Source organism: Loxodonta africana, chromosome 4, assembly GCF_030014295.1.
Source record: "Loxodonta africana isolate mLoxAfr1 chromosome 4, mLoxAfr1.hap2, whole genome shotgun sequence".
Lineage (NCBI taxonomy): Eukaryota > Metazoa > Chordata > Mammalia > Proboscidea > Elephantidae > Loxodonta > Loxodonta africana.
The window spans coordinates 134,154,173-134,168,468 of NC_087345.1; the positions used below are offsets into that span (position 1 = coordinate 134,154,173).

Here is a 14,296-nt window from a genome sequence, read left to right on the forward strand (position 1 = left end):
TTCAAGATTCATTTATGTCATAGCACTCATCATAAGTTCATTCCGTTTTATGGTCAGATAACATTGCGTTGTAAGAATATACTATGTTTCGTTTACCTATTCGTGAGTTTGATAAGACATTTAGGTTGTTTCCATTCTTTGGCTAATATGAATAAGGCTGCTATGAACATTCATGTACAAGTTTTTCTGTGAACATATGTTTAAATTCTCTTGAATATATAACTATGAGTGGAGTTGCTGATGGTGCAGCAGTTAAGCACTCGGCTGCTAACAGAAAGCTTGGCAGTTTAAACCCACCTAGTGGCTCTTGCTCTGGAGAAAGACCTGGTGATCTGCTCCTGTAAAGATTACAACTTAGAAAACCCTATGGGGCAGTTCTACTCTGTCACATGGTGTCTCTGTGAATTGAAATCAACTCTGTAGCCCCTAACAACAACAACAACACGGTAACCCTTTGTTTAACCATTCCAGGAACTGCCAAGCTGTTTTCCAAAATGGTGGCACTATTTTATGATCCCAACAGCAATGTATGAGTGTTCCAGTTTCTCTACGTCCTCCCCAACATTTGTTATTGTCTGTCTTTTTCATTTTATCTACTCCGTTTCCCTAAATCTTAATTGCAAACTTACATAGCTCTTACTATTTACTAGGCACCATTCTAATTTAAATCTCACAACATCCCTGTGAAGTAGGTACTTTTATTATCCCCATTTTACGGATGAGGAAACTGAGGTACTGAGAAATTAAGTAATTTGTTTGGTCCCACAGCTAATACTTGTTAAAGCTGGGATTCAAATAATAAGTAGTCTAGTTCCAGAGTCTGTGCTCTCAACCATCATATTACACTGCCTCTCATAGACAACAATGTTAATATGCTTAATATGTATCTCTTTGTATGTGTTTTGTAAAATATGTATTTAATTTACACAAATAGTATTGTGCTACATGTCTCATTTCCCCTTACTTTTTTCACTAACCCCTGTTTTTAAGATCCATCCATATTACTCCATCTAATCTGTTGCTTCCAGCTGTCAGATACTGACCATGGTGGGCACTCACCACGTTGTATCTGTCTATTCTCCCAGGGAGCTGGGCTTCAGGCCTTCAGGTCTGGCCTCTGCTCACTCTGTAGTGTCTTCTTCCATCACTCCCAGAAACCAGCCTGTGCTCTGGAAGTGCTGACCTCCTAACACTTCCTAGAAGATGCCACAGTGTTTCAGCTAATAACAACAACTAACAATTATCCTGTGCCTTCAAGGCCAATGGAATATTCCAGATCATCTAGTTCCAATCTTGCTTTACAGATGAAGTGAATGAGCTTAGAAAAAATGACTTGCCCAAGTTTATACTAGGACTCAGCCTCCTCACTCCTTATCTCCGTCAGCCTTCTCCTCCCTCCTTTTCCCTCTTCATTCCTCCCCTGCCTCTCACAGACCAAACCCCACCTCCCTCTCCCCTGCTCCCATTCCAGCTCTAAAATGTCAGCATAGTTGGAACGCAGATCTCTTCTGCCCCCTTGCAGGCTCTTGCTGCAACCTGGCACAGCCTCCCTATTTTGGAACCTGTGATTTGCTGTCAAATCCTATTCCTCTTGCAGCAACGTTGCTGCTGTGACTCCTTTCCCTTTCTTTGCAAACTTGTTATAGCCCAGCTTTGGCTCTACAACGCAAGACATGCTGATGCAAGAGGCCTCAGGAAAACACTTGGTCTCATTCTTACCCTGGGAGCTGATCTTCCTCCCCTCAGCCCATGCTCTCCACTGGTCTCATTTTTTCCTCTAACCCTGTTCCCTTCTGTCTCTCCATTTCATTCATTCACCTAACAAACATTTATTAGCTCTCTCTTAAATAAGAGCCTTCACACAAACAGATATATGCACACCCATGTTTATTGCAGCTCTGTTTACAATAGCAAAAAGCTGGAAGCAACCAAGGTGTCCATCAACGGATGAATGGTTAAATAAATTGTGGTATATTCACACAACGGAATACTACGCATCAGTAAAGAACAGTGACGAATCTGTGAAACATTTCATAACATGGAGTAACCTGGAAGTCTTTATGCTGAGTGAAATTAGTCAGAGCAAAAGGACAAATATTGTATAAGACCACTATTATAAGATCTTGAGAAATAGTATAAACTGAGAAGAACACATACTTTTGTGGTTATGAGGGGGGGAGGGAGGGAGGGTGGAAGAGGGTTATTTACTGATTAGTTAGTAGATAAGAACTACTTTAGGTGAAGGGAAGGACAATACTCAGTACACCGAAGGTCAGCTCAACTCGACTGGACCAAAAGCAAAAAAGTTCCCGGGATAAACTGAATGCTTTGAAGGTCAGCGGAGCAACGGCAGGGGTTTGGGGACTATGGCTTAAGGGGACTTCTAAGTCAATTGGCAAAATAATTCTATTATGAAAACATTCTGCATCCCACTTTGAAATGTGGCGTCTGGGGTCTTAAATGCTAACAAGCGGCCATCTAAGATGCAGCAATTGGTCTCAACCCACCTGGATCAAAGGAGAATGAAGAACACCAAGGTCACATGATAACTATGAGCCCAAGAGACAGAAAGGGCCACATGAACCGGGGACTTACATCATCCTGAGACCAGAAGAACTAGGTGGTGCCCGGCCACAACCAATGACTGCCCTGACAGGGAGCACAACAGAGAACCCCTGAGGGAGCAGATCAGTGGGATGCAGACCCCAAATTCTCATAAAAAGACCAGACTTAATGGTCTGACTGAGACTAGAGGAATCCCTGCGGTCATGGTCCCCAAACCTTCTGTTGGCCCAGGACAGGAACCATTCCCGAAGACAACTCATCAGACATGGAAGGGACGGGACAATGGGTAGGAGAGAGATGCTGATGAAGAGTGAGCTACTTGTATCAGGTGGATACTTGAGACTGTTTTGGCATCTCCCCTCCAGATAGGAGATAGGAGGGTAGAGAGGGTTAGAAACTGGCAAAATTGTCACGAAAGGAGAGACTGGAAGGGCTGACTCATTAGGGGGAGAGCAAGTGGGAGTACGGAGTAAGGTGTTTATAAACTTATATGTGACAGTTTGACTTGATTTGTAAACGTTCACTTAAAGCTCAATAAAAGTTATTTTTAAAAAATTTATTAGCTCTCTCTTATGTGACAAGAGGAGCCCTAGTGGCGCAGTGGCTCAGAGCTCGATTGCTAACCAAAAAAGGTCAGCAGTTTGAATCCACCAGCCGCTCCATAGAAACCCTGTGGGGCAGTTCTGCTCTGTCCTATAATGTTGCTATGAGTTGGAATTGACTCAATGGCAATGAGTTTGGTTTGGTTTTATGTGGCAAGAACTGTGCAATTAGCTGAGAGGGTATTAAGAGGATATAGAGATGAGCGAGCTATGGCTCCTGTCCTCAAGGGGCTTACAATCCAACTGGGCAGCCAAGATTTAGACATGTGAGAACTTACTGCAAGGATTTTCATAATGCAACACAGCAACACAAGAGAGGTCACAAGGCAGCACATAAGCCAAGGCTAGTGAGGCTGGATTGCCTGGTAGGGACAGCACTGGGCTAGAAGGTAGACGACCTGGGTTTGAGTCCCAGGTTCATCATCACTGATTGTGTGTCCTTGGGCCAGTTACTTGACCTCTCGGAGCCTTAGCTTCCACTTCTGTGATGCAGGGATGATACCTTCACAGGCTATTGGAAGTAATGACTGAGGGAGCTTGTATAAAGCTCCCAGCGTTGTATGGCACATAGTAGGTGATCAGGAAACAGATGGCTCTGAAAGGCATATATGCAGCAGGAGTTTGAGGGAGAGGAGATTTTCCTCTGCCTCAGCTCCCTGCTGCCTCTGATCCCCTGCACTTTCCCCTCTGACTCTATTCCCTCTCTCCTGATAAGGAATTATACTCGCTTCCACCATCCCATGTATGGGAGCTGCTACACCTTCAATAATCACAAGAACAGCTCCAACCTTTGGATGTCTTCCCTGCCAGGGATCAACAATGGTGAGCACCTCCCCCTTCCCTCAATTCCAGACCTTGACCTCAGCGCTTCCCACCACCTGGCCCACATTTACTGGCCTTGAGCTCACATCCCTGTAAGTAGAGATGCTGTGTACCGTCTGGGCCTACATGCCCACCTCTATCCTGGTAGGAGTCATCTCTGTTCCTTCTCCCTTGTGGGCACCATGTGGTCCATTCCAGGCGTGATAGGAATCCTGGCCCAGGCTTTCCTGCCTGCCCCCAGACTCCAGCTCTGTTATTGTTATTTTGTGCCTTTAAGTGGATTCTAACTCAAGGGACCCTATAGGACAGAGTAGAAGTGCTCCACAGGGTTTCCTAGGCTGTAATTTTTACAGAAGCGGATTCCCAGGTCTTTGCTCCAGCAGAGTGGCTGGTGGATTCAAACTGCTGACCTTTCGATTAGCAGCCAAGCGCTTTAACCATTGCACCACCAGCGCTCCTTTAATTCTAGCTCAGGGGTTGCCAAATCCATTTGTAGGTCTTCCTGGCCTTCATCTCCTCAGAGTATTAGAGACTAGGTGGGATGGACGGGTGGGTTTCCATCCCCTAACTCTTCTCCACAATTCTTTTTCTCTCCCTTTTCCTGCTCCCACCCCCATGCTCCCAGGCCTGTCCCTGGTGCTGCGCACAGAGCAGAATGACTTCATCCCGCTGCTGTCCACCGTGACAGGGGCCAGGGTTATGGTGCATGGGCAGGATGAGCCTGCCTTCATGGATGATGGCGGCTTTAACTTGCGGCCTGGCGTGGAGACCTCCATCAGCATGAAGAAGGCAAGGATGCTGGCTGGGAGATCTGGGAGGAGAGCCCCCGATTGGAGAGGCTCTGGGAGGTGAACTTGGCATCCAGAAGACCGTGGAGGAAAATCATGTAGGGTGGGCATTGAGCTTGTGGAGGTCTTCAGGAGCAGAAATGAGGGGCTGGGGGCTGGCAGAAAGGGCGTTCAGAAGGAGGACCCTGGGGAGTGGGCTTTGGGCGGGAAGGTGCTGAGAAAGGGGTCAGGGGATGCTTGGGAATGGCTCTCTGGGCTCGGTGTCCTTGGAAGTAGCACTGGGATGGGCATTGGGGGCTGCTGGGGACACATGTTCTGAGATGGTGAGCTGATAGAAGAAGCAGATAGGGTGCGAGACCCTGGGACTGAGGGAAGACAGAATCCAGGCAGTGGCCTGGGCTACTTGTTCTGATTTCTGACATTGGTGTGGGGTTCATAGGAAGGCCTGGACAGACTTGGGGGCAACTATGGTGACTGCACCGAGAATGGCAGCGAAGTCCTTGTCAAGAACCTCTACGGGTCCAAGTACACTCAGCAGGTGAGGTCCCACCTATTGGTCAGCCAAGGTGGTAGAGTGTTTTGTGGGAAAGGAAGGCCGAAGGTGGGGCATGGTGAGGAAGCTTGTGGAAAGGGGGCTGGAGGTGCTGTGCGGAGAATTTTTGTCCTTCCCTGCACTACCCCATCTGGGCTGTGTGAGGGGAGGGGGAAGGCAGTCTGTCAGGTCTGAACCCCTTTTCCTCTTCATTCTCCTCTCTTCCAGGTGTGTATTCACTCCTGCTTCCAGGAGAGCATGATCAAGGAGTGTGGCTGTGCCTACATCTTCTACCCAAAGCCCAAGGAAGTGGAATACTGTGACTACCTGAAGCATACTTCCTGGGGTGAGACTCCAGGGAGCCCCCACCCCTCCCCACCTTCCCCCAGGACTTTCCCATGAGCTCTCATGGGGATGGCCTCCGGCTCCCACCAGCCCTGATGAATTCTCCCTCTCATGCTTGTTTTTCAGCCCTTGGCTGTTTTCCTCTCACTCTTTCTGTCTCTCCTCTCTCTGTTCCTTCTTGACAGTTTCTCTTTCTTTGTTTTGGGTTCTGTGTGTTTGTCAAGGAATTGCCCCATTTAAAAATAACCTGCAGCATAAGGAAGGAAGAGCACATGAGGGCGAGGAAAATCTGGAGCAGGAAGGGGCCAGTCATTCCAGTGGTTCCGTGCTCTGTGCACTGAGATTTCAGCCAACATTCTGCCCACTGCTCCCCCAGCTCAGCCCTTGGGCTGCTTACCAGGGATGGCTATTGCCAACACCTTACCCAGCCTCTAGGGTGCTGGTCTCCAAAATGGAGTGCTGGAGAGCACGATACAACTCACTGGAGTGCAGGAAGAAAATGTTAGAAGTTACATGTATTGATCTCATTCCTTAACATTTTCCATTTTATGTATGTTTTATAATGTACATTTTAAATGTATGCAGTGGTTAGTGGGTATAACGTACAGGTATGTAATTTATAAATCATACACATGTATTGGAGGTGCTCGTGTAAAGTTTTTTTACCCATGGGAGGACACAATCAAAGGCAAGCACTGAAATCTCCTTATCCTGGTCTAGGGGAGACAAATCCCTTTTTCTTTCCACTTCAGCTGAGTTATTCAGCAAAGAAGCTGTATACTAGGAAGCTGAGAGAAAAAGCAAATCCCAAACCAGAAAATATGGAACTTCAGGAGTTTGCATTCCTGGTGAACATATTCTCATCTAGCCAGAGATAGCCTTGGCTGGCACAGCTGACCAGGCCTCTCGAGGCCCCTCCTTCTCCTCCTCCCACAGGGTGGTGAGGGAGTGGGTGGGCCACCCATGCTGGGGGAGGGGGAGCCTTCAGGCTCCTCAGGAAACATGACCATGGACACTGCAGACATGGAGGTATTTCCTTTCCCTTCCTCCTGAAGGATTGTTTCACCCCAGAGTTTAGTGAACTTCCCCATCTTGGTTCTGTCTGTTTATCTTTCTTTCTGCCTCATTTCTTCTCTGGGTCTGTTCAGGCCCCTGTTAGCTCCCCTGTCTGTACTTCCTGTCTCCCGCTACCTCCCACTTCCTGTCTCTCTGAACTTTGAGGATCACAGAACCACAGAACTGGAGGGAAATTCAGAGGCCATCTAGCCTCACCTTCTCCTTTCGCAGACGAGCAAACTGAGGCCGAGAAGGGGGACGTGACACATCCCAGGACATGCACAGCTGGGACTCCTAGCCCACTAACCCCTACCCACCAAAAAAAATGACTTCTAAGTTGTGAGTTTGAAGAAGACCTGTGAGAGAAAAATAACAATATTAATTCCTGGGAAGTTGTGAGGACTAGGATGAGGAACTAAGGCTAAAGACAAGGTCTGAGTCTGTTGAGTTTCCTAAGGACTGCTTACTCCCCAGAGAAAAAGACCCAGCTGCTTCTCATTCTTCCTAATTTTAGATTTCCCGGCACTGGTAGATGTAGGGTTTTGGGTCAGTAAATCGGTCCCCCAGACTAGGGGAGATGTAAGAGGGAGGTCTGAGTGACTACAAGTAGCAAGAATGATGAAATAATCTTACTTAGAACTTGGGAAATAGGGCATCCATAATCCCATTATTATTATTACTTTTTAGTGTTTATGTTTCTGTTTGTTTAGGTAAATACCTTGTAGAGGAATAGTTGAGTTGAACGGTAGAGTGTATGTTTGACTTCATGGGAAACTGCCACATCTTTTCCAAAGAGATTGTACCATTTTACAATCCCACCAGCAGTATATGAGTTCCATATCAAAATTCCCATTAAAATTGGTATTGTCAGTGTTTTTGTTTATGCCATTCTAGTAGGTGTACAGTGATAGCTTATTGAGATTTTTAAAAATTGTGGTGGAATATATATAATAAAACATTTGCCATTTTAACCATTTTTACATGTATGATTCAAAGACATTAATTATGTTCACCATCACCAGTGTCCATTTCCAAATTTTTTCATCACCCTTAACAGAAACTCAGTGCCTCTTAAGCAATATATTCTTTTTTTTGGTAAAAGTTTTATTGAAGTATAATTCATGTTCCATACAATTAACCCCTTTAAGTGTATAATTCAATGGTTTTTCAGAATACTCGGAGAGTTGTGCAACCATCGCCACAATCAATTTTAGCACATTTTCATCATCCTGAAAAGAAATGCCGTACCTATTAGTCTCTCCACAATCCCTCTACCCTACCCCACTCTACCCCCAGACTCTGGGAAGCACTAATCTACTTTCTGTCTCTATGAATTTGCCTATTCTGGACATTTCATATAAATGGTCCTTTGTGACTGGCTTCTTTCACTTGGCACAGCATTTTCAAGGTTCATCCATGTTGTAGTATGTGTCAGTACTTCATTCCTTTTTATGGCTGCATAGTATTTTATTTATCCATTGATGGATATTTGGATTGTTTCCACTTCTTGGCTATTATAAATAATGCTGCTATAAAAGTTTGTACAAGTTTCTGTGTGGGCATATATTTTCAATCCTTTTATATACTTAGGAGTGGAATTTCTGGGTCATGGTAACTCTATGTTTAACCTTTTTGGGAACTGCCAGACTGTTGTCCAAATTAACTGTACCCTTTTATATTCCTAGCAGCATACGAGGGCTCCAATTTCTCTACATTTTTACCAGCAAGTGTCAGTATCTGTCTTTTTGATAATACCCATCCTGGTGGGTGTGAAGTGGTATCTCATTGTGGTTTAGTCGCATAATTCTTACACAACAATTTTTCCTACTTTTCTTTTTGACTTTCTAATTTTTGTCCCTATCCCACACATCTTTAAATAGGCATCTCCTGTTTTTGTTTTTCTTTCTTAGCTTAATTTCTTACATGTTTTTTGATGCTGCATGAATACTCAAAAGGATCACTATAATGCTATATATAAAACCATATATATATATATACGTATAATATATGATGTTCTTGTGAAGTGGATGCCTAGGGATCTTTAAGATAAGAGGAAACCACTTGGGTGTGGGGTGGAGAAGGTTGTGGTGCCCTAGGGAAACAGGTACCTCTCTGCACCCACAGGCTATTGCTACTATAAGCTCCAGTTTGCCTTTTCCTCGGACAGTCTAGGCTGTTTCACCAAATGCCGGAAGCCATGCAGGTGAGTGTCCCTTCCCTAGGTCATAGGCTGGGCACCTGGCTGCTTGCCTGGGTAGAATACTGGGAACCTAGCTAAGCGTTTGAGTGGGAGAGGCCGACCCGGCACCACTGAGCACCTTTCCCCATCTCCAGTGTGACCAGCTACCAGCTCTCTGCAGGTTACTCACGGTGGCCCTCAGTGACATCCCAGGTAAAGGCGAAAGGGGGGGGATATGAGAATGTGTGTGAGTCTGTGTGTGTAATGCTGTGGTCCTCCCTGGGCATATGTGTGTAAGGTATGTTTGACCCCACTCCCCAACCCCATAAGTATAAAGAGAATAGGGGTGACCCCACTGATGTCCCCATTCTTCCCCAGGACTGGGTCTTCCAGATGTTATCCCGACAGAACAATTACACCATAAACAACAAAAGGTCAGTCCTAGCCTGGTCCCAGCCTTGGAAAGCAATCCTTGGGAGGGAGCAGATCAAGGAAGAGGAATTAATACACTTGATTGGAGGAAGGTGCTTGTGAGGGTCTGAGAAGTTAATCCCCTGTCATTTTTTCCCACCCTCTCCTCCATTCCAAAGAAATGGAGTTGCCAAACTCAACATCTTCTTTAAGGAGCTGAACTATAAAACCAATTCTGAGTCTCCTTCGGTCACGGTATGTCCTGCCTGAATAGAGCCTGTGATTCTCTTGGGGGTCTGAGCAGGGCGGCTGTCAGAGAAAACAAGGGTTGCCTTTGGGGCGGGCCAGAAGGGTTTGATCCTCTAAAGTAGGTTACCAAGGACAAGGGGCAAGGGATCAAGGGTGAGGTTGAGAGGGTTAGAAGGAGGGGAGCTCAGGCTGGGCGGGGAGGGTGAGGTTTCTGGGGTGGTGGGAGAGATGGGGATGCCAGATGATGGGGAGAAGGCCCTTGAGACATGTCTCAGTTTCAGTTGTCCTAGACTGTGACCCCAACTGGACTGATGGCCACCAACCAGAAGCTGTATGCTCCCAAGGGACAGAAGCAGAAGCAAGGGGCCCAGGGGGCCACTGAGAGACCGAGTGGGGCGGGCTGAGTCCTAGGAATAAAGGACGATGTCTTGGCTGGGGGCAGGGGGCTGTGGGGTTGGAGTGTAGTCCCTCTGCCCCAGTGGTCAGTGTGCCTCTACCTCCTCACAGATGGTCACCCTCTTGTCCAACTTGGGCAGCCAGTGGAGCCTATGGTTTGGCTCTTCAGTGCTGTCAGTGGTGGAGATGGCTGAGCTCATCTTTGACCTCCTGGTCATCACATTCCTCATGCTGCTGCGGAGGTTCCGAAGCCGATACTGGTCTCCAGGCCGAGGAAGCAGGGGTGCCCAGGAGGTGGCATCCACTCCAGCTTCCTCCCTTCCCTCCCGTTTCTGCCCCCACCCCACGTCCCCCTCCCCGTCTCAGCCTGGCCCTGCTGCCTCCCCAGCCTTGTCAGCCCCTCCACCTGCCTATGCTACCCTAGGCCCCCGCCCATCTCCATTAGGGTCAGCAGAGCCCAGCTCCTCTGCTTGTACTATGGGGGAGCCCTGAGGGAGCAGGAAAGTGTTCCCCCACCCAGGCAGGTGCTTCCCTTGGTGGGAGGGGGCCACCCTTGTCAGGATGAAAGGATGTTTTGGGCTTCCTCTCAGAGCTGCCCAATTGCCTTTGGTGTCGGGGAGGGAAACAGGATAGGTAAGGGGCTTAAGAAGTTGCTCTAGAGAACAGGGTTCAGTGAAGTGGCCCAGAATTGCCCCAGCTCCTGCCCTGTTACCCCTGCCCCTGTCTCTAGAGCACTTTGATTTCCCCTCCTAAGTGCAGACAAGTTTCCTTTTCCCTTGGATCAGCCAAGTCAAACTTGGAGCTTTGGCAAGGAACTTTCCTAGGCAACGACTGATAGCCAGAACAAAACACAAACAAGGGCATACAAAGGCGTGCACAGGTTTTCTACCCAAAGACTACTGAAGCCAGCCCTGGACTGGCCTGGCCACACTGCTTTCCTGTGACACAGACAGCTGCTTCTCTTCTTGAACTTGGGTGGGGAACCCCACCTGAAAGCCCCCTTTATTTGTTCTTTGGCAATTCCCCTTCCTTGATTCCCCAGGGCAGGGGCTGGAGCTGACCAATGGAGTGATGGCTTGGCCATTCCCAGTCGGCCCTAGGACTTGTCCATCTTCATCTACCCCATGTCGCCATGGAGCTGCAGCCCTGTGCCTCTGCCCTGTGTCCTTCACACCTCAGCATATTTGCTCAAGCTGTTTCCTCAGCCTGGAAGTTTCCCCCACCTTCTGATGGTTAACTCCTACGCACCACTTAGTACCCTGCTCAGATGCCAGCACTTCTGTGAAAACTTCTGCTTCATCTTGTCTTCCCTAGAATTTATCACTCCCCTCTCCCCTGGGCTCCCATAGCACACTGTACCATATGTTGGAGTGCTGATGCTGTATTATACTTTCTTGTATACCAGATTGGGAGGGAGCTCCCTGTGGTCGGGAACTTAGTCTTGCTCATTTATGTATGCTCAGGGCCTAGCCCAATGTCCTGTTTGGAGCAGGTAGGTAGATGCTCAATAAATGCTTGTTGCATAAAGAAATGGCTATAGAGTCTGACTGAGACTAGAATGACCCCGGAGGTCATGGTCCCCAGACCTACTGTTAGCCCAAGACAGGAACCATTCCTAAAGCTAACTCTTCAGACAGGGATTGGTCTGGACTATGGGACAGACAATGATAATTGTGAAGAATGAGCTTCTTGGATCAAGTAGACACATGAGACTATGTTGGCATCTCCTGTCTGAAGGGGAGACGAGAGGGTAGAGAGGGTCAGAAGCTGGCTGAAGGGACACAAAAAGAGAGAGTGGAGGGAAAGAGTGTGCTGTCTCATTAGGGGGAGAGCAATTAGGAGTATATAGCAAGGTGTTTATAAATTTTTGTATGAGAGTCTGACTTGATTTGTAAACTTTCACTTAAAGCACAATAAAAATTAAAAAAAAAAAACTAAGTTTATTAAATACAAAAAAAAAAAAATGGCTATAGAGTTGGATAAGGGCACCATGAAGGCAGGAGGGGGTGGATGTAAGTCCCTGGGAGCCTGTACTCCTGGGAGGTCCTAGAGGGGGAGGGGACAGGCTTCCATGCCCCTTGCCTTCACCATGGACATAACCATTCTTCTTGGGCCTTGAGAGTTGGGCTGTCCTGCTGGTTCTGGAGAACCCTTCCTCTATGGGCGTTGTGGACCATCTGCTCTGTGTTCATCACCATGTTCGAGTGGAAGTGGAAAGGCAGAGCGCCTCCCTTTGGGGACCTACCATGCAGTCATTGGGAAGACTCTCCCACATCTAACATCTGAACCTCCTTTCTTTCCCTACCTTTGTTACCATCATCATTAATCCTCTGAGTCCCCTTTGGTGAGTCCCATCCACCACCCAGCAGCAATTTCACATCCTCACCTGCTCACTTCTCTATCTCCCCATCAATTTCCAGGTACTGGTGGAGGAGGGTGAGACTTAGCCCAATTTCTTCTGGAACCTCAAAACCTGTATATATTCTTGTTCTCATGTCATTACAGAGGGAGGAGCAGAGGGAATCCTCCCAGCTTTATTACAGGAGAAATTGAGGTTCAGGGAGAGGCTAAGAGATGTCTGTATGGAAACTCTGGTTTTCTGACCCCCAATTCCCCACCCCGACACCAGCATTAGTCCTGGGACCCAGAAGTCACCATTCCTTATTATCTTTGGGGACACCTCCCCTGCTGTCTTGATCATATTCCCCTTAATTACAGTTTCTCTGCCCTGAGGAGCCAAAGGAGAGAGTGCATCTTTGGGGAGGGGAGAAGGGAGTAGGGAGGTAGACAGGGTCATGACCAGGAACTGATGTGACAACTTCTGACTTCCCTTTCCCAGATTCAAGCTGATGAGGGGAGATATGGTAGCGTCACAACAGTCTCTTCTGCTAGAGCCCTCAGGGTCAGCCTGCCTTCCACTGCTGTCTGCCACAGCCTTTCAGCCTTGCCCCACCCCTACCCCCGCCCTCTTCCCAGCTCCCCATCCTTTGCTGGGATGGACAGAACCTGCTGGATAATGCTGGATCTCTTATGGCCTGCAAACAGCTACCATTTCTCCTCCCCTGATGCTTGCGTTTCTCCTTACCTACCTTCATTTCCACCCTGAGATGTTCTCTTATCTCCGTCCCTCATCTACGGGCTACCCTTGGACCCTAGGGTTAAGAGTTAGAATCCCAGCATTAGACAAGAAAGGGTTTAAGTTGGCCCAGTTCAACTGCCTCATTTTCCATCTGGGGCTTAATAGGTGAAGTAACTCACCAAAGTTTTTATAGATGATTCTTACAAAGCCTGGAAGCCAGGTCTCCTCCTATGACCCATCCTGCATTCCTGTCACAGAATCGGAATGGCAAGGTTGAGGCTAGAACCCACATGACCTGAACTTGGAAATGCCCTTTTGATCACTAGGTGTTGCTGTGAGTGAAGTGTGTATGTGTGTGATATGGGGAAGATGAGGTGGGGGAGGTTCTCTGCTATCTGAAGTTTTCTCTTCATCCCTTTGTTGTTGTTATTGTTGTGTGCCATAATTACCCCTCCACAAACCTTAACAGTCAATTCTGTCATCCTCTGTTCCTTTCCTATTTCTCTCTCTCTCCTTCACCATTATTTCTTCTTCCCTAGAGGAAGTAGGGTCTTTCATTTTTACCTCCTCCATGAAACCAGTTAGGTTTTCATATTCCTAGTTCCACCCACCTCTCACCATCTTTTTTTTTTTTTAAACAGAAGTGCAATAACATTTCTCCTAAACAATGAAAGAAATTCTCTATTTGTGCCAGGCTATGTGTAATGGCCTTGCCAGTTTGCACAATTAAAAATCCTTTGTGATATTAAAAAAGGACACGGATGTTATTAATTATTATTACAAAGTATTAATATTGTTATCATTTCTCGAATGCTTACTACATGGCCAACACTGCTAAACACTTTATATTCATTTAATCATGAAACCAGCTCTGCAAGGGGTACTGGCATGATTCTCATTTTTTAGATGAGGATCCTGAGGCTCTCCTCTCTTCTTCACATTGGAAACTGGGCAATCTGACTCTAGCACTTTATTCTAATGACCCTGTTTCTTCAAGAGCTCTGCTTCCGGTCCACTCAAACTGTACTGTGGTCCTCCCTGTGTGTTGGTGGAAAGGTGAGCTCTTTCCCCTGTGAGTCCAGCTTCAACCCTCAAGTCTTCAAAAGCAGGAGGGTGGGGTGAAGTGAAGATGGCTCCCCCCAGTGGTAGGGAGCGCCCAAGCTCCATTGTCAAGTAGATCCCTGGGATCACAGAGGGGAGGAAAGGGAGAGCCAGGGAAAGCGGACGCGGGTAGGTGGTCAGCTGGTAGATCAAAGGGTGAAGAGGCTAGGA

The 14,296-nt window shown here is 47.3% G+C and overlaps 1 protein-coding gene across 1 annotated transcript in view; it reads left to right on the forward strand.

The window, feature by feature from the left end:
- SCNN1A (sodium channel epithelial 1 subunit alpha) overlaps window positions 1–12,722 on the forward strand; it is a 36,957-nt gene extending 24,235 nt beyond the window's left edge. Inside the window, exons 4-12 of the mRNA XM_003410784.4 lie at window positions 3,883–3,989; window positions 4,615–4,778; window positions 5,217–5,315; window positions 5,538–5,655; window positions 8,835–8,913; window positions 9,045–9,102; window positions 9,268–9,323; window positions 9,480–9,555; window positions 10,057–12,722. Of these exons, the coding sequence (XP_003410832.2) occupies window positions 3,883–3,989; window positions 4,615–4,778; window positions 5,217–5,315; window positions 5,538–5,655; window positions 8,835–8,913; window positions 9,045–9,102; window positions 9,268–9,323; window positions 9,480–9,555; window positions 10,057–10,437 (1,138 nt within the window). The 3' untranslated portion in view covers window positions 10,438–12,722. The remainder of the gene's footprint in view (window positions 1–3,882; window positions 3,990–4,614; window positions 4,779–5,216; window positions 5,316–5,537; window positions 5,656–8,834; window positions 8,914–9,044; window positions 9,103–9,267; window positions 9,324–9,479; window positions 9,556–10,056) is intronic.
- The last annotated feature ends 1,574 nt before the right edge of the window (window positions 12,723–14,296 follow it).